Source organism: Anarhichas minor, unplaced genomic scaffold (assembly GCF_050575085.1).
Source record: "Anarhichas minor isolate MPS153535 unplaced genomic scaffold, ASM5057508v1 ptg000126l, whole genome shotgun sequence".
Lineage (NCBI taxonomy): Eukaryota > Metazoa > Chordata > Actinopteri > Perciformes > Anarhichadidae > Anarhichas > Anarhichas minor.
The window spans coordinates 339,368-365,000 of NW_027466572.1; the positions used below are offsets into that span (position 1 = coordinate 339,368).

The 25,633-nt window shown below is 40.6% G+C and overlaps 3 protein-coding genes across 4 annotated transcripts in view; 2 read left to right on the forward strand and 1 right to left on the reverse strand.

The window, feature by feature from the left end:
- The first annotated feature begins 598 nt into the window (after positions 1-598).
- Positions 599-16,019, forward strand: camk2a (calcium/calmodulin-dependent protein kinase II alpha). The gene is given in 19 exon segments (XM_076083299.1): positions 599-1,385; positions 2,768-2,862; positions 4,761-4,820; positions 7,079-7,133; positions 7,213-7,275; positions 7,352-7,409; positions 7,411-7,428; positions 7,766-7,868; positions 9,288-9,371; positions 9,457-9,551; positions 9,926-10,048; positions 10,141-10,224; positions 10,534-10,576; positions 11,169-11,206; positions 11,430-11,478; positions 11,856-11,931; positions 13,072-13,166; positions 13,292-13,530; positions 15,150-16,019. Coding segments are annotated over 18 exon segments (1,434 nt in total). The 5' UTR covers positions 599-1,323; the 3' UTR covers positions 13,525-13,530; positions 15,150-16,019.
- A 2,828-nt stretch (positions 16,020-18,847) lies between these two features.
- Positions 18,848-22,410, forward strand: rps14 (ribosomal protein S14). The gene is made up of 5 exons (XM_076083328.1): positions 18,848-18,984; positions 19,946-20,097; positions 20,290-20,451; positions 21,254-21,330; positions 22,300-22,410. The coding sequence occupies exons 2-5, from the start codon at positions 19,949-19,951 to the stop codon at positions 22,365-22,367; spliced, it is 456 nt and encodes a 151-aa protein (XP_075939443.1). The 5' UTR covers positions 18,848-18,984; positions 19,946-19,948; the 3' UTR covers positions 22,368-22,410.
- A 2,432-nt stretch (positions 22,411-24,842) lies between these two features.
- chm (CHM Rab escort protein) overlaps positions 24,843-25,633 on the reverse strand; it is an 18,965-nt gene continuing 18,174 nt past the window's right edge. The window contains exons 16-17 of one of the 2 annotated variants that reach the window (XM_076083326.1): positions 25,481-25,620; positions 24,843-25,159 (exon numbers count right to left, since the gene is read on the reverse strand). In XM_076083326.1, the coding sequence (XP_075939441.1) occupies positions 24,989-25,159; positions 25,481-25,620 (311 nt within the window). In that variant the 3' untranslated portion in view covers positions 24,843-24,988. Of the gene's footprint in view, positions 25,160-25,480 lie in introns of those variants that run through there. The other variant, XM_076083327.1, reaches the window with a different exon arrangement.

The window sequence follows — 25,633 nt, forward strand, 5'->3', positions numbered from 1 at the left end:
ATCGCAGTACATATATTCACAGTATCGCAGTACATATATTCACAGTATCGCAGTACATATATTCACAGTATCACAGTATATATATTCACAGTATTACAGTAGATATATTCACAGTAGTACAGTACATATATTCACAGTATCACAGTATCACAGTATATATATTCACAGTAGTACAGTACATATATTCACAGTATCACAGTAGATATATTCACAGTATCACAGTAGATATATTCACAGTAGTACAGTACATATATTCACAGTATCGCAGTAGATATATTCACAGTATCGCAGTAGATATATTCACAGTATCGCAGTAGATATATTCACAATATCACAGTATATATATTCACAGTAGTACAGTACATATATTCACAGTATCGCAGTAGATATATTCACAATATCACAGTAGATATATTCACAGTATCACAGTAGATATATTCACAGTAGTACAGTACATATATTCACAGTATCACAGTAGATATATTCACAGTATCACAGTAGATATATTCACAGTATCACAGTAGATATATTCACAGTATCACAGTAGATATATTCACAGTATCACAGTAGATATATTCACAGTGTCACAGTACATATATTCACAGTATCACAGTAGATATATTCACAGTAGTACAGTACATATATTCACAGTATCACAGTATATATAGTCACAGTATCACAGTACATATATTCACAGTATCACAGTACATATATTCACAGTATCACAGTATATATATTCACAGTATCACAGTAGATATATTCACAGTATCACAGTATATATATTCACAGTATCACAGTATATATATTCACAGTAGTACAGTACTCTATGATATTGTAGTTCCTGGATCATCTCTCAGTGTTTGCACTTCTTACTTTCCAGCATGCAAAGACAGAGAGGATGCAGTTACCATGGCAACCCTTCTTGTGTGTGTCTGTGTGTGTGTGTGTGCGTGTGCGTGTGTCCTGGCCTCTGATTGGCTGACGGTAGAGAGTGGGCGGGCAGGTTGAGCGTCTCTCTCAGATATCAGGACAGAGAGACAGAGAGACGAAGCTTCTCCTCACTGCTCTCTCCTTCATCCCTCCATCTTCTTCTTCTTCCTCCTCTTCCTCTTCTTCCTCCTCTTCCTCTTCCTCTTCTCTGTCCAGAACAAACACTCTTTTTCTTTCTTCTTCTTCTTCTCTTTTCTGTCTTCTCTCCTCTGACCTCCACACAGACAGACAGACAGAAAGACAGACAGGTCTAACTCTTGGCCTTCTTCATCTCCACCATCATCTTCATCATCCTCGGAGGAGCTCCCTGACCCCTCGCCTCGCCGGGTCGCCATGGCAACGGTCATCTGTACTCGTTTCACCGAAGAGTTTCAGCTTTATGAAGAGCTGGGCAAGTAAGTATCTTCATCATCTTCATCTTCTTCTTCATCATCATCATCTTCATCAGTTCTACGCGGCTGTGTTGAACATCTAACTTGTCTGACTGAGTATCAGGAATATTAATTATGCTAATATTTCATGAATTAGTTTCATGTTATCTACATATGTTATTAGTGGGAAAGTTCTGCTCGTTATTGATTTTACTTTATTATATTTTGAGTAAATGTTACCTATTTATTTATATTCTATTCATATTTGTATCATTTTTAATATCATTTAAATTATGTTGAAATTGTTTGTTACATGTATGTGAAATTCATATATTCTTTAGATTTTTGTTAATTGTAATAATTATTCAGAAATATTCAAATTAACTGTTTTATTTTATTTTCCACGTACTATTAGTAAACCTTTTTACTTATTTAAATATACATTATTTCATTTCGACGCTTTCATTAATTAATTTGTTTTAATTTTGATTAATTATTGTTTTAATGTTTTAGTTCTTTTAATTTTCTATCATTTCATATTTGTAATCATCAAATGTCTTTTTGTTTCTTTATTTCGTTAAATAGTTTAAAATATTGTATTAATACTTAAATCAGATCATTTATTTATTATTGATTGTGTTGCTGATCAGTTTCTTATTAATAATGATCAACGGATGGATGAGTGGATCACCTCTCTGACCCCATCCCACTCACTGCCCACACACACACACACACACACACACGTAATGCCAGGTCTCTTACATAATGTGATGGTGGGCGGCAGAATAACAGCAGAATTCATCTTTCAGAAGCAACAGAAATTCTTTGTGTAAAAAAACTCAGCTTCAGTTTCAAGGATGAATAAAATCAGGAGGAACATTGTATTTATTCTTTATAACAATATTCATGTTATTTATAACACTACAATGTTCTTTATGATCAGTCATTCTCTGATAAGATAGTCGTGAAGTAGTTGTGAGAGATTAAATCCCAACGTTTAGGACACTGATCCTACATTTCCCACAATGCACCCTGATAGACTCCCTACCCCATTATTATCAACCCACTCCTTTTCTTGGTAAGACCCGCCCTGTGCAGCATTCAAGAGCTAGTATTGGTTCAGTGTAGCAGTAGTATAAGTAACAATAGTTAATGTTGTACTTGGGGAAGCAGCAGTACTTATTGTTGAAGGATCAGTAGTAGTAGCAGAAGCAATATAGTCTTAGTAGTAGTAGTAGAAAGAGCAGCTATGGGATTCGCAGTAGTATTAGCAAAAGCGTAAGTAGTCATATTAACATTACTTAATTACTTAAGCAGTGTTACCAGTCATATTAACATTTGTAAAAGTTTGACGTTGTTTTGTTTCCTCGTAAAAAGCTGATTGGTTCCTCCTGTTGCGTTTCCAGGGGAGCGTTTTCGGTGGTGCGCCGCTGTGTGAAGGTTCTGTCGGGTCAAGAGTACGCTGCCAAGATCATCAACACCAAAAAACTCTCTGCCAGAGGTGAGGACATGAAGAATAACTGCAGATATATTATTACACTTAATATCAGGAGATATCAGGTTATTCATTGGTGTTTTCTACAAACACTGATTGTGATATAAAAGATCTGACCAATATAGACAGAGATTTAAATGAAGGGGAATGGTGTAGAATAAAATTGTAATAATATTTAAAAATAATAATAATGATAAATAATAATAATAACAATATTAATTATAATATTTCTTAACATAAACCTCATTCTGAGCTATATATATTATGAGATATAATCATAATGTTTGACACACACAGAGGTTATTAAAAGACAGGAGGTCTAACAATGCCTTTGACTGAATATCCAAGTCATGTGTGTGTAGAGAGAGAGAGAGAGAGAGAGAGAGAGAGAGAGAGAGAGAGAGAGAGAGAGAGAGAGAGAGAGAGAGAGAGAGAGAGAGAGAGAGAGAGAGAGAGAGAGAGAGAGAGAGAGAGAGAGAGAGAGAGAGAGAGAGAGAGAGAGAGAGAGAGAACCGTCTGCTTTCTTTGAGAGATCAGTGGTGAGATTTAACATGGAGTCTAATGGAGCAGTTGGTTCACAGAATATTTTCCTGCTCCGCTCCACTCTGACAGTTATGCTCTCACTCTAGCTCTTAATGAGCCGTGCAATACACACCCATTATAAAATCTGAAACAGACCCAAAATGTTCCTGAAACTTAATCTGTGACTTCATGAAAACTGTGCTAGCTATCAAAATGTCCATTTGGCTCAATAAAGTGCAGCGTTTTGTCTACGTTTTAAACTTGGAATCATTGTTCTACGTTAAAGTACGGCTAGTCAATATGGGCCCAAAGTTAAGTGTTTTTAAAGCTCTCTTCACGCCAAATCCCCATTCAAGTGAATGGAGAAATTTTGCTCCGTTTTTCGCGTTATTGAGAAAACCGCTGGGCAAATCTCTCTAGAAAATAGATTGCACACGATTCCTGATCAGACCGCACATTTTGATGTATTTTTTGTGCAACTATTGGAAACGCTGTGTGAGGAAAAGCACGGCAAACTTTTGTACTTTCGCCCAACGAAAATTACACTCTCCCTGCTCTCTGAAACATTTATTAAGGATTAATCATACATTTATTAATGAGACATAGGCTATTTAGACATTCTAAATATATCTGATTTGGTATAGACACTTACTACTCGAACCATACTGTGAAGGCATTAAATATAAACAGTATGTAAGGGTTAAGAGGACTCATGAGAGCTGGTCTATATTAGAGGTTCCCCTTCAAAATAAAACATAACTCTCTCAGCTTCATCATCATATTTAATGTGATTACACTCTCAAATGTTCTTCAAACACCTCCAGTCTGTTTGATTTGTGTGTGTGTGTGTGTGTGTGTGTGTGTGTGTGTGTGTGTGTGTGTGTGTGTGTGTGTGTGTGTGTGTGTGTGTGTGTGTGTGTGTGTGTGTGTGTGTGTGTGTGTGTGTGTGTGTCTGTAGCTATTTCTGTTCTTCTATCTTTGAATGTCTCAGCTCTTTGATTCATTTCTGTCAGGTTTCTTTGATTCCAGGGGGTTTCCTGTCACACTATTTTATGCATATACATATATATACATATCTGTGTATATACAGTATATGCATATATTTATACACAGTGTATATATAGTGTGTATGGGCATGTGTGGTGTTTGTTTCCAGCCTTCAGAGATTCAGAGATGCTGCTCAGTTGGAAAGTTTCCTCAGCAGTTTGTCAGTAGGCTGTTGGATCAATCTGAGCTGGTCTCAGATCAGAACTGTATCTCTAGAGGTTAAATAATAAAGCAATATAGTTCTTCAGTGACAGGAAGTATAGAGAGAGATTAGCATGTGTGCTAACATTAGCATTAATATCTGTGATCAGTGACCAATGTGTTTGTTTTCTCAGATCATCAGAAGTTGGACCGCGAAGCTCGAATCTGTCGTTTACTGAAGCACCCGAACATCGGTGAGTACTACTACTCTGTGTATGTGTGTCAAACATTATGATTATGTCTCCTCTTCCCCTCTCTCACCCACCCAGTCCCACCCTTTCAAAATAAAAGCCCCACAGAGTGAATTATAACTAGATTGCTTGTGATGAAGTCTGTCATTTAAAAATCTCTGTGTAAGTGTGTCAAACATTATGATTATGTCTCCTCTTCCCCTCTCTCAACCACCCAGTCCCACTTTTTCAAAAATAAAAGCCCCACTGAGTGAATTCTAACTGGAATGCTTGTGATGAAGCCCGACATTCAACCTCTGTGTATGTGTCAAACATTATGATTGTGTCTCCTCTCTCCCTCTCTCGCCTACCCAGTCCCGCCCTTTCAAAATAAAAGCCCCACAGAGTAACTGGATTTTAACATTGACTTGAAACTTAAACGTTGACTTAATGACAACTGTGCTAGCTATCAAATAGCCAATTTGGCTCAATAAAGTCCAGCGTTTTGTCTACGTTTTAAACTTCATTGTTCTACGTTAATGTTAAGTTAAGTGTTTTTTAAGTTCTCTTCACGCCGAAACCCCATTCAAGTTAATTGAGAAATTTTGCTTTGTTTTTCGGGATTTTCGGGAAAGCTGCTTGGCGAATCTCTCTAGAAAATAGATTGCACACGATTCCCGATCAGGCCACATGTTTTGATGTATTTTTTGCGCAGGTGTTGGCAACGCTGTGTGAGGAGAAGCGCGGCAAACTTTCTGGCGAATAAATATTATTATGATTAAGCCCGATGGATTATATACAGTGTGCAGTAAAACTGCCTTTGTGCTACAAAGCCACACTGAATAAGAATGATGATCGAGGAAGAGGACTACTGAGTAGTACTGGTTAGAACGTGTTTACATCAGTACTACTCCAGTACGCACACTACCTCAGCAGCAAGTACTATGTCCACCACTCCTACTGTCACTGGGTTGTGTACTTGTACCACTCTCAGTACTGCTCTCTGCTGCTGATGATGATGATGATGAAGTTGAAGATGATGAAGATGATGATGAATTATGGAATGGTTGTCGTTGGCAACAGTAACCAGCGTGTTACTAATTGATGAGGAGCTGTAATCGCCATGGAGATGAGGTTTTCCTCATTTAACACAGTTTCACTCTGATCAGAACACAATGTTAATGTTTTTAAAAGAGAAACAAGATGTTCTCACACTAACACCCTGTAAACACACTTGTATTGTCTTTCTTTTGTTCTGTTTCTATTGTAACTCTGTTTTAAAGCCTCCTGAGGACACTAAACATGCATCTGGTCCTTGTGTTTACAATTCTAATGCCACTGTGATGTCCATATCAAATACAAATAAACAGAACAAACATAAAATACATAAACACAGAGCGTTTTACTGTGGTACAAGTACACAAAGTACAAAGACTCAGTAGTATATGTTTAGAGTTTTTACAGCAGGTTTTACATCATAGGGATCAAAAGTCGACACCTACTATTGTACAAATACTCATTCACTCTACATTGGAAATTGAAATACTCAAGTGGATTACAAGTACCTTGAATGTGTACTCAAGTACAGTAGTTGAATAAAAGTACAAACACAGACATTTCCACTTCCTGCCTTCACTTCACAATAAAAGCCCCACACAGATCTGCTGCTTTATTAAAGGGACACAAAGAGATCTTTAAAGATGACCTCACATGGTCCCAACCGGCCCATCAGGAGGCTCGCAGCCGAAGCCTGCCGTCCAATCAGAGCTCTGTGTGGGCAGGTGATGCTCCACAGCTACCGAGGAGTGTTACATAACTGTGTGTGTGTGTGTGTGTGTGGGGGGGGTGGGGGGGTTGATGCCTTCACCTAAGGACACTGTTGCCTAGCAACACACACACACACACACACACCTGTGTGAGGAGATGAGGAGGTTTCTCCTCCTACACACACAGCAGCAGTGGGGATTCGATTTGTTACACAATAAAAGTTTTTCACATTCAGAAACAAACATTCAGACATCAAGTATTCAGACGTTGTACTGCGGTAAAAAAATACGGCATTACAAGTACAAGTACTGTAGTACAAGTACAAGTGGTATCTTCCTGTGTACCTCATGAAATGATTTGTGATATGAGATCAACGTCGTGATATTGATGATGTCTTGTTGATTTCTGGAAACTGCTCGGGAAACTGCTAGCCTATCATGTAGCATCCTTACATGTTGTATCTGGTTGGCTAATCAGATTCTCTCTCTCTCTCTCTCTCTCTCTCTCTCTTTCAGTGCGGCTACATGACAGTATTTCAGAGGAGCTTCATCATTACCTCATCTTTGACCTGTGAGTGCTGCTCTGTCTCTCTCTAAATGACACGTGTGTTCCTGTGACATCACTTCCTATGATGCTCTTTGTCTCTCAGGGTAACAGGTGGAGAGTTGTTTGAAGATATCGTAGCCAGAGAATATTACAGTGAAGCTGACGGCCAGGTAAAGAACTACACATCAATAAATGTGTCTGACTGAAAGTAGGTTCAGCTCTGACCTCTGTCTCTCTGTGAACAGTCACTGTATCCAGCAGATTTTGGAGGCGGTGCTACATTGCCACCAGATGGGCGTGGGTCCACCGAGACCTGAAGGTACCAGTCTGACTGGAGTTAGCATGTTAGCAGAGATAGCATGTTTTAACCTTGTAGACCAATGGGCAGAGTTAGCATATAAGCATCTCTCATGTAAACAATAGGCCTGAGTTAGCATGCTAGCATCTCTCATGTAAACCAATGGGCAGGAGTTAGCATGTTTGCATATCTCATGTAAACCAATGGGCAGAGTTAGCATATCTGATGTAAACCAATAGTCAGAGTTATCATGTTAGCATCATCTCATGTAAATCAATGGGCAGAGTTAGCATGTTAGCATCTCTTATGTAAACCAATAGGCAGAGTTAGCATGTTAGCATCTCCTCTGTGTCTTCAGCCAGAGAACCTGCTGCTGGCCTCGAAGTCAAAAGGAGCGGCGGTGAAACTGGCTGACTTCGGCCTCGCCATCGAGGTGGAGGGAGACCAGCAGGCCTGGTTTGGTAAGACCCCACAGATACTAGTAATTTTATTCAGTTCAATCCATTCATATAGCACTGAATTATAAATCACAGGTTTTGCCTCAGAGGGCTTTACAATCCGTACATCAACATCTGTCCCAGGACCCCCGCATCAGAACAGCAAAAACTCCCCAAACCAGCCCTAACTATAAACCTGAACCAGCCCTAACTATAAACCTGAACCAGCCCTAACTATAAACCTGAACCAGCCCTAACTATAAACCTGAACCAGCCCTAACTATAAACCTGAACCAGCCCTAACTATAAACCTGAGCCAGCCCTAACTATAAACCTGAACCAGCCCTAACTATAAACCTGAACCAGCCCTAACTATAAACCTGAACCAGCCTAACTATAAACCTGAACCAGCCCTAACTATAAACCAGAACCATCTCCAACCATTAACCTGAACCAGCCCTAACTATAAACCTGAACCAGCCCTAACTATAAACCAGAACCATCTCCAACCATTAACCTGAACCAGCCCTAACTATAAACCTGAACCAGCCCTAACTATAAACCTGAACCAGCCCTAACTATAAACCTGAGCCAGCCCTAACTATAAACCTGAACCAGCCCTAACTATAAACCTGAACCAGCCCTAACTATAAACCTGAACCAGCCCTAACTATAAACCTGAGCCAGCCCTAACTATAAACCTGAACCAGCCCTAACTATAAACCTGAACCAGCCCTAACTATAAACCTGAACCAGCCTAACTATAAACCTGAACCAGCCCTAACTATAAACCAGAACCATCTCCAACCATTAACCTGAACCAGCCCTAACTATAAACCTGAACCAGCCCTAACTATAAACCAGAACCATCTCCAACCATTAACCTGAACCAGCCCTAACTATAAACCTGAACCAGCCCTAACTATAAACCTGAACCAGCCCTAACTATAAACCTGAGCCAGCCCTAACTATAAACCTGAACCAGCCCTAACTATAAACCTGAACCAGCCCTAACTATAAACCTGAACCAGCCCTAACTATAAACCTGAGCCAGCCCTAACTATAAACCTGAACCAGCCCTAACTATAAACCTGAACCAGCCCTAACTATAAACCTGAACCAGCCCTAACTATAAACCTGAACCAGCCCTAACTATAAACCTGAACCAGCCCTAACTATAAACCTGAGCCAGCCCTAACTATAAACCTGAGCCAGCCCTAACTATAAACCTGCCCTATTATTCTGTAACGTTGTGTATTTTTTAGGTTGTTGGTTTAACAAATCTGTGTGTGTGTGTGTGTGTGTGTGTGTGTGTGTGTGTGTGTGTGTGTGTGTGTGTGTGTGTGTGTGTGTGTGTGTGTGTGTGTGTGTGTGTGTGTGTGTGTGTGTGTGTGTGTGTGTGTGTGTGTGTGTGTGTGTGTGTGTGTGTGTGTGCATTTACAGGCTTCGCGGGGACCCCTGGTTATCTGTCCCCAGAGGTTTTGAGGAAGGACCCTTACGGCAAAGCCGTCGACCTGTGGGCCTGTGGTCAGATTCTATTCTTGCTTCTACTCGACTATTGTTTCCTTGTTTCCTTGTTTCCTCTCCTCTCACGGGTGTATTTGTCTCTCAGGTGTGATTCTCTACATCTTATTGGTCGGTTATCCTCCGTTCTGGGATGAAGATCAACATCGTCTCTACCAGCAGATCAAAGCTGGAGCTTATGATGTAGGTCACATGATCCTTCACCTGTCAAGTGTACACACTGTACACACACACTGTACACATGTGTACAGTGCACTAACCCTAACCCTAAACACTCCATCTCCTCCTCCCCTCCTTTCCTCCTCTCTTCCTCTCCTCCCCTCCTTTCCTCCTCTCCTCCTCTCCTCCCCTCCTTTCCTCCTCTCCTCCTCCCCTCTCCTCTCCCCCCCCTCCTCTCCTCCTCCCCTCCTCTCCCCCCTCTCCCCCTCTCCTCTCCTCCTCTCCTCCTCTCCCCCCTCTCCTCCCCTCCTCTCCTCCTCCTCCCCTCTACTCTCCCCCCCTCCTCTCCTCCTCTCCTCTCCTCCCCTCCTCCTCTCCTCCTCCCCTCCCCTCTATAGTTTCCTTCTCCTGAGTGGGACACCGTTACTCCTGAAGCCAAAGATCTCATTAATAAGATGTTGACCATCAATCCGTCTAAAAGGATTACAGCAGCCGAGGCTCTCAAACACCCCTGGATCTCTGTGAGGCTCTCTGTGTATTTATACACACTGTATGTACTTATATATAAGTATGTGTGTACAGTATGTGTGATGATGTGCGATGTTCCTCTCAGCATCGCTCCACGGTGGCGTCCTGTATGCACCGACAAGAGACAGTCGAGTGTCTGAAGAAGTTCAACGCCAGGAGGAAACTCAAGGTAGGTCACATGTCATTGTCCTTTCTTCCTTCCTTCCCTCATTGCCTTCCTCCTTTCCTTTGCTCCCTCCTTCATTCTTGTCCTTTCTTCCATTACTTCCTCCTGTCCCTCCTTCCTTCACTCTTTCCTTCCTCCCTCCCTCATTCCCTTCCTTTTTTCCTGCCTCTCTTCCTTTTACTTCCTCATTTCCTTCCGCCTTCCTATCTTCCTTCCTTACTCCTTTCCTCTCTTCCTTTCCTCGGTCATTCCTTCCCTCATTTCCTTTCTGACCTCCCTTCCTCCCTGTGTTCCTTGTGTCCTTTCCTTTAGGGAGCCATCCTAACCACCATGTTGGCCACCAGGAATTTCTCCGGTAAGATCGTCAGCTGATCTCTGACCTGTTGGTGTCTCACAGAGCCGACCAATCAGCTGTCGGCTTACACAAAATTATCAGGTTAACACTGTGTGTGGGTGTGTGTGTGTGTGTGTGTGGGTGTGTGTGTGAGTGTGTGTGTCTGTGTGTGTGAGAGAGAAAGCAGCAGCTGTCATAAAGTTTCAAACACACTTAGGATTCCAGAGGTCCAAAGATAGCAGAGAGACCAGCGAGAGACAGACGGACAGAGACATTAAACATCATATATTAATATCAGTGACAGGAACGTGTCTCTCTCTCTCCACCTGTCTCACGTTGATCCTAAATCTGTCCTCAAGTCAGCACCTGTCTGTCTCTCTGCGTTCAGACAGACACCATCAACAGAGTCAGACTCACAGGCAGGAAGCACTTCTGTCTTTCTTCTTTGGTTTTATTTTGTATATATGTTTGAACTTGGCATCAGTTCTTTTATTTTGAAGTGCTTCCTGTCAGCAGGTTGTGAGTGCGATGCTGCCGCTCCTCTTCTCTGTGTTTGTTCCGTTCTTTCTGACTCTGCTGCTTCTGTTTCTCTTCGTTCTCGTCCCTCGTTCAGGAGGAAAGAGCGGCAACAAGAAGGCCGACGGAGTCAAGGTAACGGCTGCTGCTGTTGTTGTTGTGGCTCACATGTAGGAGGCAGACTCTAATCACAGCTTTACACTAGTTTCATATCAACTTTAAGCGTCTCTCTGATAGGCTCAGATTAGATAAGACCCGCCTTTTTGAGCTTTTACAGCCAATCAAGTGCTGACGTGACAGCAGCTTTCTGAATGAGCTGATCAGCACTTTGTTGTTGTTGTTGTTGTTGTTGTTGTAGGAATCATCTGAGAGCACAAACACCACCATCGAGGATGAAGACACCAGAGGTGTAAACACACACACACACACACACTCTCTCTCTCTCTCTCTCTCTCTCTCTCTCTCTCTCTCTCTCTCTCTCTCTCTCTCTCTCTCTCACACACACACAAACACTATTCAGATCAAAACAAAGGATTCTCAGCTGAGACGAAAAATTACAACTGACGACTATACTAACCTATCTGTCTCTCTGCCTGTCTGTCTCTCTGCTTGTCTCTCTCTCCTCTCTCTGCCTGTCTGTCTCTCTGTCTGTCTGTCTCTCTGCCTGTCTGTCTCTCTGCTTGTCTCTCTCTCCTCTCTCTGCCTGTCTCTCTGTCTGTCTGTCTCTCTGCCTGTCTGTCTCTCTGCCTGTCTGTCTGTCTCTCTCTGTCTGTCCGTCTGTCAGTGAGGAAGCAGGACATCATTAAAGTGACAGAGCAGCTCATCGAGGCGATCAGCAACGGAGACTTTGAGAGCTACACGTATGTAACAGACTCTTATTGTGAAAATCACTTTACTGTGTTAAAGGAGACAATGAACATATGAGGACTCTTATTGTGAAAGTCCCTGTACTGTGTTAAAAGAGACAATGAACATATGAGGACTCTTATTGTGAAAGTCCCTTTACTGTGTGAAAGGAGACAATGAACATATGAGGACTCTTATTGTGAAAGTCCCTTTACTGTGTGAAAGGAGACAATGAACATATGAGGACTCTTATTTTGAGTCCCTTTACTGTGTGAAAGGAGACAATGAACATATGAGGACTCTTATTGTGAAAGGCCCTTTACTGTGTGAAAGGAGACAATGAACATATGAGGACTCTTATTGTGAAAGTCCCTTTACTGTGTGAAAGGAGACAATGAACATATGAGGACTCTTATTGTGAAAGTCCCTTTACTGTGTGAAAGGAGACAATGAACATATGAGGACTCTTATTTTGAGTCCCTTTACTGTGTGAAAGGAGACAATGAACATATGAGGACTCTTATTGTGAAAGTCCCTTTACTGTGTGAAAGGAGACAATGAACATATGAGGACTCTTATTTTGAGAGTCCCTTTACTATGTGAAAGGAGACAATGAACATATGAGGACTCTTATTTTGAGAGTCCCTTTACTGTGTGAAAGGAGACAATGAACATATGAGGACTCTTATTGTGAAAGTCCCTTTACTGTGTGAAAGGAGACAATGAACATATGAGGACTCTTATTGTGAAAGTCCCTTTACTGTGTGAAAGGAGACAATGAACATATGAGGACTCTTATTTTGAGAGTCCCTTTACTATGTGAAAGGAGACAATCAACATATGAGGACTCTTATTTTGAGAGTCCCTTTACTGTGTGAAAGGAGACAATGAACATATGAGGACTCTTATTGTGAAAAACTGAATTTAACCTGTCTGTCCTCTCATTAAACATGTCTGTCCCCTCAGTAAACCTGTCTGTCCCCTCAGTAAACCTGTCTCTCCCCTCATTAAACCTGTCTCCCCTCATTAAACCTGTCTCTCTCCTCAGTAAACCTGTCTGTCCCCCCAGTAAACCTGTCTGTCTCCTCAGTAAACCTGTCTCTCCCCTCAGTAAATCCTTTATGTCTCCTCAGTAAACCTGTCTCTCCCCTCAGTAAAATGTGCGACCCGGCTGTCACGGCGTTCGAGCCTGAGGCGTTGGGGAATCTCGTTGAAGGCCTTGACTTCCACCGCTTTTATTTTGAAAACTGTGAGCTGAACCAAACTTCCTGCATGATTAACTATCTCAGTATGATTTTTCACACCTCATTACGTATAGTCCTCAGTCTTCCTGTGGTCCCAGTTGTCTTACCTCAACTTCCTGTCTATCCTCAGTGTGGTCTAAGAACAGTAAACCGGTCCACACCACCATCCTGAACCCTCACATCCACCTCGTCGGAGAGGAGGCCGCCTGCATCGCTTACATCAGAGTGACTCAGTACATCGACTCCAACGGGACGCCTCGCACCGCCCAATCAGAGGAGACCAGAGTCTGGCACCGCCGCGATGGGAAGTGGCAGATCGTCCATTTCCACCGCTCAGGATCCCCCTCCACGCTCAGCAAGTAAGAACAGGTCAGATACCAGTTTAAAAACAGGTCTGAGAAAAGTTTAAAAACAGGTCAGAGACCAGTTTAAAAACAGGTCTGAGACCAGTTTAAAAACAGGTCTGAGACCAGTTTAAACACAGGTCAGAGACCAGTTTAAAAACAGGTCAGAGACCAGTTTAAACACAGGTCAGAGACCAGTTTAAAAGCAGGTCAGAGACCAGTTTAAACACAGGTCAGAGACCAGTTTAAAAACAGGTCAGAGGCCAGTTCAGACAAGTCAGAGACCAGTTTAAACACAGGTCCAAGAGACAAGTAGGACCACTCTGGTGTTGTAGGTAGGACCCCTCTAGTGTTGTAGGTAAGACTAATCTAGTGTTGTAGGTAGGACCACTCTGGTGTTGTAGGTAGGACCACTTTAGTGTTGTAGGTAGGACCACTCTGGTGTTGTAGTTAAGACCACACTCTGGTGTTGTAGTTAGGACCACACTCTGGTGTTGTAGTTAGGACCACTCTGGTGTTGTAGATAGGACCACTCTGGTGTTGTAGTTAGGACCACTCTGGTGTTGTAGGTAGGACCACTCTGGTGTTGTAGATAGGACCACTCTGGTGTTGTAGGTAGGACCACTCTGGTGTTGTAGATAGGACCACTCTGGTGTTGTAGGTAGGACCACTCTGGTGTTGTAGATAGGACCACTCTGGTGTTGTAGGTAGGACCACTCTGGTGTTGTAGGTAGGACCACTCTGGTGTTGTAGTTAGGACCACTCTGGTGTTGCAGGTAAGACCACTTTAGTGTTGTAGGTAGGACCACTCTGGTGTTGCAGGTAAGACCACTTTAGTGTTGTAGTTAGGACCACTCTGGTGTTGCAGGTAAGACCACTTTAGTGTTGTAGGTAGGACCACTCTGGTGTTGTAGGTAGGACCACTCTGGTGTTGTAATTAGGACCACACTCTGGTGTTGTAGTTAGGACCACTCTGGTGTTGTAGATAGGACCACTCTGGTGTTGTAGTTAGGACCACTCTGGTGTTGTAGATAGGACCACTCTGGTGTTGTAGGTAGGACCACTCTGGTGTTGTAGTTAGGACCACTCTGGTGTTGTAGATAGGACCACTCTGGTGTTGTAGATAGGACCACTCTGGTGTTTTAGGTAGGACCACTCTAATGTTGTGGGTAGGACCACTCTAGTGTTGTGGGTAGGACCACTCTGGTTTTGTAGGTAGGACCACTCTGGTGTTGTGGGTAGGACCACTCTGGTGTTGTAGGTAGGACCACTCTAGTGTTGTAGGTAAGACTAATCTAGTGTTGTAGGTAGGACCACTCTGGTGTTGTGGGTAGGACCACTCTGGTGTTGTAGGTAGGACCACTCTTGTGTTATGGGTAGGACCACTCTAGTGTTGTAGGTAAGACTAATCTAGTGTTGTAGGTAGGACCACTCTGGTGTTGTAGGTAAGACTAATCTAGTGTTGTAGGTAGGACCACTCTGGTGTTGTAGGAAGGACCACTCTGGTGTTGTAGGTAGGACCACTCTAGTGTTGTTGGTAGGACCACTCTGGTGTTGTAGGTAGGACCACTCTAGTGTTGTTGGTAGGACCACTCTGGTGTTGACGTTTCTTCTTCTTGTTTTTCTTCTTCTCTCTCCATCCAGCTAACTTCCAGAGTGGGCGAGTCTTTTCACTGTCGCCTTGACGACTGATTGATTGACAGCAGGCCGGGCGTGTGTTCCACCAGTCTGGAAGTTTTGAGAGGAGAGGAGGGGGCGGAGCCAGAGACCAGCGATCTGCAACCATCGACCAATCAGCTTCCTCTTCTCAGCTCCTTTGGACTTCAGCCACGCCCCCTTTCCTGATTAGCCAATCGGCTGCACAGATTGTAATAACGTGTGAAAACCTCTCTGTCAGGATGATTGACAGGATCAATGCCTTTAATTACTTCTTTATTTAAACTTTAAAAGTATTTTAACAAATTTAACAGATTATTAGACTGGAATGTATTAATGTTATTTTAAAAAGGGGTTTTTAAAGGGGTCAAACTTAATTATTATAAATGAATGTTACACATGTATTTATGGAGCTGGGGGGGGGGGGGTTAGACTTAAGTGGTAAATTTACTAGAGACACTTGTCCAAAGTCTCAAATCTCGTCTTCATCACCAGTTAAAACCGGTTAAATAACTTCATACTGAGGCCAGGAGGCGCAATGGTTACTAATTCATATTAGAGCCGTTATCTCGTGATCACAAGATAATTAAAAAAATATTTTGACTTCAATTATTCAATTATATTTAAAAACCAACAATCACAATAATTCACGTGGGTCACAATAATCAATCAAACTAAAATCAATAACATTAAATGCAAAAACACCCAATTACATATTTTTATTTAAATTGTCTTTAAAGAGATTCAATTATGAAATAAGTAATTAACAATAAGTTGAGGAAACGAGGTTTTATGTTCATCTCTCTGCTTCCATCGGGATCGGAGAGCTTCCTCCTCTTCCTCCTCTCCGACCTGAGATCTTCCATGAACACCCCCCCCCCCCCCCCCCCCCCCACACCCACACACACACACACAGGTGTGCTAACGAGGAGCAATTTTCGGAGTAAAGCAACAACACAAAAATTGATGCTTAGACGGCCAATCAGAATCAGTGCCAAAATGACCCGTCATCTGTTGCTGTACGGAGGCCCAGAGGTGACAAATTAAAAATTCATAGGTTGTGATTTTTATTTCAGAGAAACAAGTTACAAAACCTTTTTTTAACAAAAGTGTAATCAATAGATCTAACAATACATTTTGCACATTGATCGTCACTGACAGTGGAAGTATTATTAACAATAATAATAATAATATCAGACTAACTTTAAGGGAGCCAAATGGACATAAAAATGCAGCTTATATAATATATATATGATGATTTATCATTTTTACATTCCAGTGAGGGAAGAAATAAAAGTTGAACCCAGTTAAGCCTTTGGTGCTTTTTGACTTTCTGAGCCTCCGTACTTATCTGTTTGCTTTAGAGATTCAATAACTCACATTTTAACATTGATTTCAAAATAAAAGCTGCATTTTTGGGGGATTTTGAAGTGAAATCTGAAGCCGTTGGCTCTCAGTCGAGTTCAACAGTTTAGTCTGTGAATTATTTTTTCAGGAGATTTGAGGTTTCGTTAGGATTTCTGAATGGAGAGCGTTGATGTTTCTTTCTGTACAGACGATGTGGTTTTCTGCATGCAGGACTTTTCGTTTTGTTTTTTTCTGCTTCGGTCTCTTTGTTGCGTTTTTTGACGTTTTCTGACTCTGACTTGTTAGCTTTGTTGGCTTTGTTAGCATTCCTCAATGGGAGCAATGGCACCTGCTAGCCGTGAGCTAACAACCGTCTTTGATATTTTGCAACTTTTTTTTGATTCGTTGTGTTCGTCTCAGCTGCTTTTTGACCGTCGAGAGAATGTAGAACTTTGTACAATCAGATTATTACATATTATAGTTATTATTATTACTACTCTGGGTATTTATTTGTATATTTGAAGGCGTTTTAATGTTGGAGCAGACGTGCAGTGAAACACTTTGTGTATTATTAGATGTGTTATTTTCTTAGATGGGTTTATAGTGTTTGATTCCTCTTTAATTTACTCCACATCTTAGCTCCATTTGGCGTCCCGGCTCACAGAAAAGGGGATGCTGAACATCTCATGAACACACAGAGTAACTTTATGAGACGTTTGTCTTCTTCTTCACATTAAAGGTTGGGATGTTTCTCACGATCGGGGACTCCAAATGGCGCCTGCAGAGTGAACGGCTGTTTTTCTGAAGCCACAAAAACTCCACTTTGACCTTTTTAAAGAAACTTTAGAGTTTTATTTTTCTCTGTCTGGAGTATTTTTGGTGTTTTTTTCTTGAAACTGAAGAATGAATCTTGAATCACATTCCAGATGTGTTTCCTGTTTGAAGCAGATGTTCAGTGGCTGCTGTGTTCTCACCTGCAGAAGCTTCTTCTTCTCGTCCACGTGACAGGAAACCGGCGGCGATCTCAAGGAGCTAACGTGCTAATTTGTGGCTAATGGCGTTTAATTGGTTACAGATAATAATGTTAAAAACCCAGAAAATCAGGGCTGAACTGACTGATACCAAACTTATTATTATCTTTATTATGTATATGTATATAGTTTTTTATTATTATTATTATTTTTTCATCTGTTTTCACATAATAATTCACATAAAACATCAATATTCAGTTTATTTTTATCATTTAGATTTTAATTTATATTAGAAACTCTTGATTTTAAAGATGTTTAAGATCAATGAGGGAGATTTTAACAATTAATAGTTTAATAAGTGAATAATAACAGAATGTAAACGACTCACAAACCAACTAGACGCTACTTTTTTTGTGGTATTTAAAGAAACATTTCCGATGTGATGAATTAATTGATTTTATTTGTTTATTATCAGATTAAACATTAAATGTTTGTATCAGTCTGACGCTCTCTGGGTTTATTGATCGATCGCGGCTGTTTCCCGTCAAACACGTTCTCGCTCTGCAGAAAATCAATAATCAATAATCGGCTCCACTCTATGATGGATATCGTACTGTTGTGTATTAACTGGACTCCAATGCTGCATGCTCTGTGTGTGTGTGTGTGTGTGTGTGTGTGTGAGAGAGAGAAAGTGTGTTTTTAATCCTTTAAAGAAGTATTTCTTCTTCTTCTACTTCTTCTTCTTCTTCTTTGTGTTCAAAGTGTTTCTGTAAATAAACTGAGGTGATCAAACGCTGCATTCTGATTGGTCCATTTTCATTTTATTATTACAAATAAGAACTTTTAATGCTGCATCTGTGAACATCAACACATAAATAACAATAATAATAAGTAATAAACTGCTTTATCAGCTTTAATGTGACAGATTATTAAAACTGAATATTGTGTTTATGATCCACAGATTAAATATGAAGAGTTTTTATGATAAAGATTTGTTTTAAAGTTAAAATTCTTCAGTTTGACTCAAGAACTCAAATTAATATGATGTAAAAAATACATCTTAAAAAAGGATTTTTAGACTTTAAGAGATTCTGCAGAATAAATATTTGACTAATTACATTTATGTATAAAGTACAGTGACAATAAAATATAAACATGAATTGTATGAATTACAATTAAGAAATCTGTAAAATAAACAACAAAACAAGAAATAAAAGAATAATTTAAGAATTAAGCTATTTCATCCAAGTTGATCTACTGTAATTGATCTCTGAAGCTCAGAATTAAAAATATAGATATCTATTTTTATTTTGACATTTCAAAAGTATATTTTAATATATACTTAGGGTTAGGGTTGGGGTTATATTTATATAACATGTGTTTCCTGTAGTGACCACGTGGGGTCAGCAGCGGCTCGTTTCCCGCGCTGAAAGCGCGTCAACTTTAACCCCGGAAGCGGAAGTTCGTTCCTTTCTTGTTTCTGCTCCGTTTAGAGACACACTGAGGTGAGTTCTGCTCTCAGCTTCATCGACTTTAATCTGCTTTTCAGGTGAACATCCGATAATTTAACGCGTCTGATTTTAATCTGACCTCATGTTCGTTTGTGTTTGTGAGGAAATTATTTATCTAAATTAAACTCTTCATCGATTTATAGACGTTTTTCTGTCTGCTTGTGAGTCGTTGAGCTGCTGTTAAAATGTCGCTATTTTACATCCGCGCGGAGCGTCCTACGGCGGGAAACCAGCGTTTATTCAGTTATTGAACGTGCACGAGGTCACGTTGCGTGTTTTAATGTTTCACGAGTTAACAGGTTACGAGGTTCAGGTGCGTTAGAAGCTAACATGCTAACGTTAGCATCTCGCCCGTTAAGTCTCATGTGAACTTTATATTAAACAGACAGTAATACCTGTTATCTTATTTATTATCGCTGGTTTCCATCCTGTCCGTTAATTGAAGCAGTAACTTGAGTTTCAACCGGAGCTTCTATCCGCCATGTGACCGGCTCTGACTGGTGGTTCCTTTACCGGACACCGTTAAAGTCTAAAGATGTGAAACTTACGAAGTAACGACAGCTGGAAGTGTCCATGAACGCACCACTCTGACAGAAGCGATTCAGGTGAAGCTAATGCTAATGTTGGCTTCACCTGAATCACTGAACCTGCAGAAAACAGTTAGCTAATGTTAGCTAGCTGTCTTTCTGGCCGCCCGTCTGTCTCTACTCTTTCTGGCCGCCCGTCTGTCTCTACTCTTTCTGGCCGCCCGTCTGTCTCTACGTCTTTCTGTCTGCCCGTCTGTCTCTACGTCTGCCCGTCTGTCTCTACGTCTGCCCGTCTGTCTCTACGTCTGCCCGTCTTTCTGTCTCTACGTCTTTCTGTCTGCCCGTCTGTCTCTACGTCATCAGTTTCTTCTTCTCTGGACGTATTAATGACCTACATAAACTAAAGATGTCTTCTCCTTCCTCCTCAGACGATGGCTCCTCGTAAAGGAAAGGAGAAGAAGGAGGAGCAGGTGATCAGTCTGGGTCCTCAGGTGGCTGAAGGAGAGAACGTCTTTGGAGTTTGTCACATCTTCGCCTCCTTCAACGACACCTTCGTCCACGTCACCGATCTCTCCGGGAAGTACGTCTCTTCTTCTTCTCTTATTCTGAAGGGGGTAGAAACAAGAAGTCAGTGTCATGTAGAGACGTTAGTGATGTCTCAGTAGTCAGAAAGCATCATGGGTAGTTTAGTTAAACGTGCTGATGGTGTTGTGAGTCAGCTGACAGGAAGTGATTAGTGACTCTGCTCTGTGATTGGCCCGTGTGTCTCTAGGGAGACTATCTGCCGTGTGACTGGAGGGATGAAGGTGAAGGCCGACAGAGACGAGTCGTCTCCTTACGCCGCCATGTTGGCCGCTCAGGACGTCGCTCAGCGCTGCAAAGAGCTCGGAATCACAGCACTGCACATCAAGCTGAGGGCCACCGGGGGGAACAGGTACCTGTCTGACTGTCTCTACGTCTGACTGTCTCTACGTCTGACTGTCTCTACGTCTGTCTGTCTCTACGTCTGTCTGACTGTCTCTACGTCTGTCTGACTGTCTCTACGTCTGTCTGACTGACTTGTATTTGAGTATATTTTCTGTGTAAAATGACAATCAATATGAAGTTATTATTGTGATTTGAGGCGTAACTCTATTTAATATACAGAGTGAGTAATAATAGTGAAATAAGGATCATTGTGAGAAGAAGTTTGTCTTTGTAGTATTTAATGTACGAGCACTAGAACATGTTCATCACACATTATTATCTACATTAATGTTTAGAGTCGTTCAGAAGGGTCAATACTCTGATCTCTAGTCTCTGGTGGAGTGCTAACGTTAGCGGTTAGCATCACACTCCTGAAGGCTAAATATCGTCACAAACACACAATGTTGATCAATAATAATGAAGACAGCAGAGACTTCTAGAGTCTGAGATCTCAGATCAGAAGTGAGACTTTAATCCTCGACGTGTCCGTCACATTGTTTATATGAAGCTCTGTTAGCATTTAGCTTAGCACGTAAACGAGACGACGTGTTTTATTCTGTTGTCTCCAGGGACAAGTTTATAATATTGATTTATTATTATTGTTGATTTAAGAGTCTGAAAAATATTCAAACAAGCACAAAGTGAGAGTATCAGCAGAATAATCAATATTCTGATAACTAGTGAAGGTACCAGGAGGTATAAACAGGAAGTCCTGTGTTTCCCTGTGACCCTGAACTCATCATAAACCTGATTATTAATTATTGTTTCAGGACCAAGACTCCGGGTCCCGGAGCTCAGTCGGCTCTCAGAGCTCTGGCTCGATCCGGAATGAAGATCGGACGCATCGGTGAGTTAAAACGCTACAAATACTACTCTTCATCTGAAGTACAAGTACACTAGTTTTATCAGAAAAGTGTACTACGAGTACTCATGCAGACTGGCTCCTTCCTGTTATTTTATGTATATATTAGTGCTGGGCAACGATTCAAATATTTAATCGCGATTAATCGCATGGATCTTTTGCGATTAATCTCATTGTTATGGCAAAGTTCAATAATGAATTCAAAAGTAGTGTATTGCGCACTTTTATTTTAAAAGTACTGCTATATGAACAAAAGGGCAATAACATTTGGTTCACGAGATGCAGGCAGCATGTTTTATACTTAATGTGAATATAATTCATACTTTGTTGGCATCTTATTCTGAAAACCGGATGTTCGTATGAAGAAACCGGATGTTGTCTCACGTTAATGTTTCCGCTAACTTTCAAAGTCCTTCGCTCGCTCCCGATCTGTGCCGTTTGAATGCGTTTACCGTGAATGTCAGCATATAGGTGCACTAACATTACTGACTATAGGATGTTTGCTGGCTTTCACTGTTCTTGTCATCCTCTTGTTGTTATGTATATGTATTGTCTCTTGTCTTTCAATTAAAAAAAAAAATATATATATATATATATATATATTAAAATTAAAAAAATGCGTTAACGCGCGATAAAATAATTGTCGGCGTTAATTAATGAATGCGTTAACTTGACCAGCACTTATCTATCTATCGTACTACTGTGTATACTAGAAGTACATTCCTGCATCATATATGTAACTCAGTAAAGTGTTCTCCTCTATGATGTACTGCAGTATAACATGGAAATACTGAAGTACAAGTACCTCAACGTTGTACTTAAGACAATGTACTAAAACTGAATACATTATTATGAAATATTTTATTGAAGTTAAAACGTCACTAATTCAGATTTAATTTAAAACTGACCCGGCCTTCTTCTTCTTGTGTCGTCTCCTCTCTCCTCCCTCCTCAGAGGACGTGACTCCTATCCCCTCAGACTCCACCAGGAGGAAGGGAGGACGTCGTGGTCGTCGTCTGTAAAAACTGCTTCAAGATTTTCTGACAATAAAAACATTAAAGCCCAGTTTGTTTGTCCTCTCGATCAATAAACTATTAGAATAAATATACAGGAAGGGGTTCGCATTATTGTGTCCACTCCCTTAATGTGTAGTTCAGCCTGTTGGCCAGCAGGAGGCAGCAAAACACTTTAAATATCACATCCAGATCAATAACTATCTTTAGCTCTAAACCTGCTCACAGACGCAGCAGGAGGTCTGACATTTACCGTTTGGCTCAATCCCGATGTCCCCTCAGACTCGCGGGCTTTGAGGCTCCGTGAAGTCCGTCAGGGTTTAGTTCTGTCTGTCACATCATCGAGTGTTTGAGTCCTTTATGAACCCTTTCCTTAAGTCAGCATAGGATGCGGACTTAGCCTAAGGGAATTACCCACAAATCATTGCAATGTGACGTTAAACACGGAGGACAGCTCAGTGTGTTCAGCCTGTCATAAGTTTACTCAAACATTAAGGGTTAAAGATGGAACACGAAATCAGAAGAGATTTATTTATTCATCAAAATTAGATTTTGTTGTTGAAGCCGTTTTCACAGAAACAAGTAAATAGATGATATGAAGTTACCTCTCATCTTGTGAGGAAAGAGCCTGAAGACTTTAAATCAGGGAGTACAAAGTATACAATAAATACACACCTTATTTATTGTTTTCATGGTGACGTGATATGTCCCGTTCATATTTACACCATCTCAAGCCCTCAGTCTCTCACACTCACCAGGTGACCTCAGTGAGTCTGGAGGGTTCGAGGGTTCAGGGGAGACGTTGGGATTTGGCCTGTTTGGGACCATAAGTACCCTTTAGTTTCCCATCATGCATCTGTCTCTCCCTGGGGATTGTGGGTAATTGTGTTGCTGAGAGACCCCCCCCACTGATCCACTTCCTGTTGAAGTCTGGGAAACAACTTTGGTTTTAAATTTTTACAAAATACTACAAATAAAGAAATGACGACATACTATGTTATGACTTTATATTCATTTATTTATTTTATAGTTGGAATGCTGTTAAGCATTCCAACTATTGTTATCCTGTTTCTCTTTATTCAACTATTTCTTCCATATGCTTTTTGGCACTCTTCTCCTTCCACATTTTTAAGCTACAGAAACTGTTCAACTATAAAAATGTTCAGCTTTTTCAGGAGAGGGGTGCTATGACTTTTCATATTTCTAACCTTTAAACTTCATGAATTATTAAGCTTTTTGCAATTTGTTTTTTGAATGGGTGTCTATGGAGAAAATGTTCAAATCCTTCTACTTCCTCATACTTTCAGCTACAGACACCATTTCAACTTTAAAATGTTGAGAAAACCCTGATCTATTATTGTATGCAAGGACACAGGTGTTTCTGATTAAGCTCATTAGTGAACACACGCACTCCTCTGTCTCTCATACAGTCATTCAGGTTCTTAGTGATCTTTAGAGGATCCCCCCCCCCCACACACACCCCATTTCAAAATAAAAGCCCCAGAGTGAAATATAACTGAAATGCTTGTGAGGAAGCCTGACATTTAATAACATGTTTGTGTCCTCTCCCTCTCTCCCCCACCCTTTCAAAATAAAAGCCCCATGGATGAACTGAATTTAAACATTAAGCTCAAAATTAGGCTTTTTTGTTGAAATAATGAATGCTCTTGCTAATACTGCGACAACTACTACTACTACTGCTAATATTTCTAGTATTACTACTACTACTGCTGCTACTACTACTACAACTTTTGCTGTTGCTACTATTACTACTGCTATTACTGCTACCATCAATATTATTACTACTACTATTCATGCTACTACCAGTAGTAATACTACTACAGCTATTAGTACTACTACTTCAAATACTGCCATTACTATTACTACTACTGTTATATTAAATACTACGACCACTACTACAGCTATTACTACTACTTCTTCTAAATACTAATTCTAATGATACTTCTACAACTACAACTTCTACTACTATTACAAATATCACTACTGCTACTACTTATTCTAATGCTACTAATACTTCTAATATTTCTACAACTACAACTTCTAGTACTACTACTACAAATATCACTACTGACTTTTTAAGCCACAGAAACCATTCGAATATCAAAATGTTCAGCTCTTTCAGGAGAGGGATGAAATTACTTTTCATATTTGTAATCTTTTTTGAATTAAGCTATTTGCTATTTTTTTTAAATGGGATCTCTATGGAGAAAATCTTCAAATCCTGTTAAACTTCTTCAACTTTCAAAGCCTTCTCATACTTTCAGCTACAGACACCATAGTGAGACATTTCAACTAGAAGGGTTTTCAGCAGTGCAGTTTAAATGCTTTCGGGCTTCAACATTTTTCAGACGTGTAGTCTCCCATTTCTTAATTTTCAGCAATTTTTTTACAATTCATTTCAGCTTTCAGCAGGAAATGCATTTTCTAGTTCTTTTTGGTATTTTGTTGAATAAACTGACCACAGAATGTTGAAACTTTATTGTTTCCACAAAACGGAACAAGGTGTTTATAATATTTTAAATAAGACAGAAAGCAGAAAGATTACAAAATGTAAACAAATGAAGGCATCTTTGACCAACAATGCACTGCAGGAGGCTTGTAGACGAACATTACTCCTCCGTCTGAAGGCTCTGCTCCTCCTCGTCTCCTCCCTCCTCCTCTCCTTCCTTCTCCTCTCCTCCTGTAGAGGTGTTCTCTCCATCATAGATAATGTCTTCAGGGTTCGGAGCCGGAGGACAGAAATCTTCTTCAGGAAGAATCTTCTTAAAGATCGACTTGGCCTGAAATATTAATCATGTTTTATTTCATATCTAGTTTAAAACCCAACATGTTGAACCACTACGCTCATATTATATATATATTATATATCACTACTATATGATTTTATATTGATAGACGGTCGATAAATACCACAATATATATTTGTTATTACAATTTATTAAAAATGATTAAAATATAAATAAACGAATTAATTAATGAATACATGTAGTTATGTATTAATTTATAGTTACAAGTTAACAAATCAATTATTAATGATCAGAACGTCCTGTTAGCTTAATGCTAATAACGCTCACTGTAATGAGCCAATCAGCTGCTCTCACCTGAGTGACAGCGTGTTCGTGACTCAGAGCTCCGTCAGGTCCAAAGGTCACGAACACGTTGGATGGGAGGTCGTGACCTTTGACCTCCGAACCGTCGGCCATGTTGAAATACAGACACCAGAGGACAGACGGGTTCTTCTCTGCAGACAGACA